At 36.8% G+C, this 6,074-nt stretch overlaps 1 protein-coding gene across 1 annotated transcript; it reads right to left on the minus strand.

The window, feature by feature from the left end:
* Positions 1-271: 271 nt before the first annotated feature.
* Positions 272-5,023, minus strand: LOC109014346. Its single transcript, XM_018996774.2, has 6 exons — positions 4,937-5,023; positions 3,256-3,734; positions 2,237-2,544; positions 1,936-1,992; positions 1,100-1,578; positions 272-791 (listed from the first exon to the last, which is right to left on the minus strand). Exons 2-6 carry the CDS (start codon positions 3,666-3,668, stop codon positions 471-473), a joined length of 1,578 nt encoding a protein of 525 aa, XP_018852319.1. The 5' UTR covers positions 3,669-3,734; positions 4,937-5,023; the 3' UTR covers positions 272-470.
* Between the last annotated feature and the right edge of the window lie 1,051 nt (positions 5,024-6,074).

Consider the following 6,074-nt stretch of genomic DNA (forward strand, 5'->3'; position numbering starts at 1 on the left):
CGTAAATGGCTTGCTGATTCCTTTATGCACAACCTTCTTAAAACAACATATTGCTGACGTCCCAACTCAACCATCTCGTAGTCTTTTTTCTTTTCTTTTCTTTTTTGGTTGATGAGTGAGCTTTTGGCCCAAGGAGATGGTACAGAAGATATTCGAACCAGTGAACTTCGCAACATAAGGCGAAGTCCACAACCAACTGCTCCATTCCTTGGGGTTGAAATTTTATGGTTGTAGGTGAGTGAAACCTCTTGACACTTAAAACAATTAGAGAGGCTGCAGAATTGGTAGATCTAACAGTGGTTGCAGGAACTGTCCTTACATGATTCATGCAACTACCAAAACTGGAGCCACATTCATCTGAAAAGTACATAACGCCACTACATGCCCATTCACCATGCTCCTATTCTCCATCAACTTAAGGCGTCTTTACTCTGTGGAAGAAATATACACAAGGAACAAGAAATTCTGACTCACTGGCTATCAGCCTCGCCCGAGGATTTCCTGCTCCAAATACCAGAGCCAGCTTTGCGCTCCCCACGCTTTCTCTTATTCCTGGGAAAATGGACATCTGATGATGCTAAACAACATGTCAGGGTTGATGGCTCCGGGGGCCCGACAGATTTCTCCACAGAAAGAGGTTCTGACATTGGAATTAAAGAGGGAGTGGTGCTTTCTTCTTGGTCACCTATCTCTGGTTCCTGATGCGTCTCTGTGGATTGGTTACCCATACTTTTGAAAGTATGCCTTTCCGCTTCAGCTGCCTCACTATGTGCCAGAACACTATCTACAATCTGCATATATTAATATTAAGATATCAAAGGAATTCAAGAGTACAAGAAATTTTCCATTCCTAATTACTCCTAAAACTTCCAAACATTTTGAAAGTAAAACTGACTCGTAGCTGCAATAATGTGTATTCTGTACGGCATAGAGTCAAAGAAGAAAAAAGGGTCACTCAAACTACCGAAAGGTAAAAGAAAAGAAAAAGGAGATGTTACAAAAAATTAAAGGAAATACTGAGGCTTAAACTTCCTATAGACATTCAGTTAAATATCTATGACTATACGAATAAGAATAATTGTAAGGGAAGAAAGCTTACATCTTCAGATGAATCTCCAATCTGTGGCTGATGAAGGGTGACATCAGCAGCAGACAACATTCCCACCGTGCTTTCAATTATATCGGGAACATTGACTGCCGCCCCATAACTTAAAATGGCACTTCCAGGCATAACAATATCTGCATTGTCATACTCTGATATTTGTTTAGTTGGAGTATATATGGGTCCTACTGATACATTGTCTCCATTGCCAGCAGAGAATGTAGGACTATGAGCAGAGCTAGTCTGTACATCACAAGGTGCTAGAAGGCTCAAATTCTCCGAGGAAGAGAACTTCGAAGCATTTTTGGCCAGTACCATGTCAATTTGAGCCTTCAGTTTGTGAACCCGCGAATGCACCATTTCAATTTTCCAAAGGACTTGCTCCAGTAAATGTTCACCATCTTTCAACTCCAAAAATGACCAATCATTATCCATTTCAAATTTGTCATTGCAATCGCCATTTGGGTTGGTGATTACTGCACCAAATGATTGCAAGAAGCAGCATTCAGAGAAATGCATCCATATCAGGGATGATATAAATAACAATAATAAAAGATACTTCTAACAGTAAGATGAAATTACAGATGACAACACATAACATGGAAAAGAATGCCATGCATCAAGTTATATTCACGAAGGTTGAAAACATTACAACATATATTGTAGATACAATATATGAAACTAGTATGTGTGCAACAGGTGCAGGCATGCATAGATATGCAAAATACCCAAATGAAGTATGCCTTAAAATGCTTCACTGCTTTCCGTATTACTTGTATAATATCACATGTCAGACAGCAGTAACAACATCCATGTGCAGCAAAAATTGTTACCTGGATTACCAAAATCACCAGCCATTGAATTTCCATCTGGATCAGACTTCTTGATTTCTGCAATATATCACAAAAGTCACACATGGAAGCTACTTTTTTTTGGAAAATTTACTTCCAGCCCTCTAACTAATAGGTTTTCTACACTCAAAATCGTCGAAACTTAATTGTGGCATTTTGGTAGTTTGACTGTGAAAAGTGTATTCCCCCTCCTTTGTACGCATGCCCCCAGGGAGGGGTGGAGGGATTGTTTCAAAGGAGGCCAAAGCACCAAAACCATTGAATATAAAGAATAAACTTGTACCAAGATAAGAGAAAAGGTTATGCTGTGACATGTATGATGTTATATCAGTGGTTTCTTCAACTCTCTTCCGTTTCCTCCTCTTTACAGCCTTTGTTCTGAAACATTGACTAGAAAATGGCAATGACTTTGAACCCAATCCTTCAAATGTAAGCTGGTCGAATCCTGAATGTTTTCTCTGGTCGTATGCTGCACTCTGCCTGGAATATTTTAATGCTTGCGACTCTATCTCCTTAATTCTCAATTCTGTCCATTTGCATCGCCACATCAAAGGGCGTATAAAGTTCCTCCAGTGATTTGTCAACTTCTTCCTATAATGGAAACACAGGATTTTGCTTTTCTTGGGTAAGTACCCAAATTTGTAACTCATAAATTATCTAAAAAATAATGACAAGCATTTAAACAAAAGAATTGTGGATGCTTATCATGTGTCATTTGAGACTGTGAAACTAAATGCTGATTAGTTTAGAAAATTTAATTGCTATTATTCGTATACCCAAAACTTTAGCACAGCCAAAAGATAGCTATGCTCACTGAATAGTGGTGGGATAAATGCAGAATTAATGGCAAAGTGTTTCTATCCTCTCATCTTAACCCTTGGACTGGATGAAGTTAACAGTTGAACCGTTGAACCATTTAGATCATGTCGTACCTTTTACATGCCACAGCAATAAAAAAAACTGAAAGAATTGAAAGTTCTCGATCATTGGTGGCAATCATTATACATGGTTAATGCTTCTTATGTTAGGTTTGTCATTGCAAAAAACACACATATAAACACGGTATATAAAAATCTTACTTAAAAATAAAAATAAAGAATCAATAGCCTTGTAGCCTTCTCGTACTTCTCCGTTTTGTTATTTTGAGAAAGTCATACTTCTCCTTTCTAAGATGGAAATATGGGACTCAACCCCTTTGTGGGTGAGCAACTTGTGGTGTTAGGGGTTATTACTCCTGTGGCCAAGGAAGCGAGGAGGGAAAAAATATTAAAAGGTTAAAAATGGGGAACTAATAAGGCAAACCTCATTGGAAACGAACTACTCAGTGCTTCAAATGGAGAAGCCAAACTGCTGTCACCAAAGAATTGTGATTCCACTTCTCCTTCACTCAATCCTGACAAATTCTCAATATCAGATGTAGTGTCGGCAAATGAGCTTGAATATTCAGTTGCATCCGGATCCTCACATTTGGATAACCTGATGTCACTTTTAATTGTACATCCAATTATATCAACCTCAGGATCCTCAGGGCACTTTGGAGCATTATTTTGATCATCCAACATAGCTTGTGTCCCAGTGTTGGTGCCTTCGCAGTTACTCTTGCACCTTAAACCCTTACCATCTGGGTTTGTCAGGGAACTATCAGGTGCCATTTTTCCTGTGAAGTGTGGTTTAATGTCAAGGTCAATGTCCATAAATGATTGGCCAGGAGCCATGCCACAATAGTTTCAAACTCCGCTCATTTCTTGTTAGAACAAGATTGATTTTCCTTTATAGTTAGCCTGAAACAAGATGCAAATTAATCAGTATGTTAGTGACTAAGGTGAAATTTTCTGAAATGTTAAACCCAAGAAACTATTTGTAAGGCTCAATCCAGCGTCACCTAAAATGATAAAAGGAAAAAAATAATAAGAAGATCAAGAGAAAAGAATAACAGTGAACTTCTATGAGGGAGACTAGAATAAAAGCCATCATTAGGATTTTTGTTTAGCCCCCAAATCTGCTGTGGGCATGAACTCCAAATTAGCATGGGAAATATGTCTAATGCATGCTCCCTTTCTGTAGCTTATTTTCATCCAAAAAACAAAAGAAAAACAAAAAAACATAATATATCCATGTGGGGATATGATATGATATAATATATCCATGCGCACATATTCCGACCAAATAATTACTCCGTGAGACATTATAAATCGAAGAGTTGCAAGATTTTTAGCTATATGAATCCAATAAGAGATCTATGTATAACAGAAAAAGGATGACGACTTTCCGCTGTCAATGTTCAGATCACATAGATAATCAACATATATTAACTGTACAAGCGATCCGACATGAAAAGCATAGGAAAACAGAAATTGATGCCCATAGCAATGACAAACGTGAAATTGAGACAGACTAGAAAATTTTGGATGAAATTCAGTGTTCATTTTTAGTACATTGTCCCAATCATAAAATAATAACAACAATTTCATTCATCTCTTTCCTGGATGATAACAAATACGGCCAGACTTTATTTATCCCGAGAAGAAGAAGAAGAAAACTTGCCCAACAATTGGCGACGCCATAAAGTAACATGCTTTAGTCAGAATCACTTTCAAGGTCGCAACAGAGAACAGCGGCCAGGAAAATACATTACAAGACCAATTCATGCAGACATGCATATATCTATAAATATGAGATAAAGGTTTCTCAGGAAGTGGGTAAGCCAATACATAAACAATTTCAAGAATCTCGAGCTACATGTACACGTTTCGCACTTGCAGGGTCCAAGAAACAACAAAAACCAAGTCTTTCAGCAAAACAACGACAATAACGATAAGAACAAGAAGAACACTAGTGGTAATAATAATAAAGAACTAGTGCAGCGAGGCTTGGATGTTAGAAACATCTCCAATTCACAACCAGAGCTGCATGCATGCTCGTAAATGTGCGTAGGGTCTGCATGTGTCCTCTGTGTGTGTGGAGGAAGAAGTTAGAGAGGTACCAGAGCAGAGCGTTGAAGTGAGGAAGTGGAGAGGTCTCGGCGGCGTTCCAAGGACGAGCAAAGCAAGTTAACGTTATAAACCTAGCTACTAAAAATGTAGTGCGGTTCCCGCTTTTTGAGGACGCGTGTGACATTCCTATTATGTTTAAACACCTGGGCGGTTTTGATTGGTCAATCAAAACTGTTTTTTCAAATTTTTATTAAAGAAATGCTTAGCCAAAAAACTTTTTTTTTTTTTTGGATAAGTAAAGCTTAGCCAAAAAACATATCACGATTCGAAAATTATAAAATTAATTTTAATATAAATTAAATACGTTCATATGATAAGAAATCGTGTCAATTTATAATTTTATTTTTATCAAATCATTATATTATTTATTATTATTATTATATTTTACATGCAACGAGACATTGATTATTTTCTTTCATTTGTATATATACAAGAAACTAATTACTTTTTTTTATTCATTTTATATTACTCGATGAAATTATCAGGATTCAACTCCTTCTTTCACGATGTAAGTACACACGTGACACGTTACAGAAATAATTATCATGCAAAACAAGTCACGTGAGTCTATGTTTCACTCTACAACAATGGATAATAACAACAACGATGTCTGGACGCGGGAGTTTTTGTTAACGGTGATAAAATTTTTACAAGTAGTATGGACTACGGAGACTTTTTAAGATAAGGTTTTGACGTAGTTTTGTAAGACTGATAGACCCATTGATGTAATTTTAATTTTGATTTTTGATTTTTTTAGAGATTGTATAATAAATAAATAAATAAATAAAATGAAAAAAGTGACTGGCCTAGCCACCATGGAGTGGCCCGGATCAAAGCTCAAACCAGTCCCGTGGTGGCTAAGCGAGTTCTTGTCATCACCGATGGGCCGTTTAAGAGCGAGTTCTGTTTGCCAAACGTTGATGAAAACTTCCATGCAAGATCCCTTTCACATATCCAACTCTCACAAATTATGAAACGAGGAAAATAAATCCCGAAATATATTGAATGGAAAAGTTTTTTTTTTTTCGCAAACGAGTTCGCGTATCAAATTACATATTAATATTGACATGTAAAATATTTATTTAATAAAATAGTATGAATTAAAAATAAAAATAATTTTTATAAGAC

The sequence above is a fragment of the Juglans regia genome, chromosome 7 (assembly GCF_001411555.2).
Source record: "Juglans regia cultivar Chandler chromosome 7, Walnut 2.0, whole genome shotgun sequence".
NCBI lineage: Eukaryota > Viridiplantae > Streptophyta > Magnoliopsida > Fagales > Juglandaceae > Juglans > Juglans regia.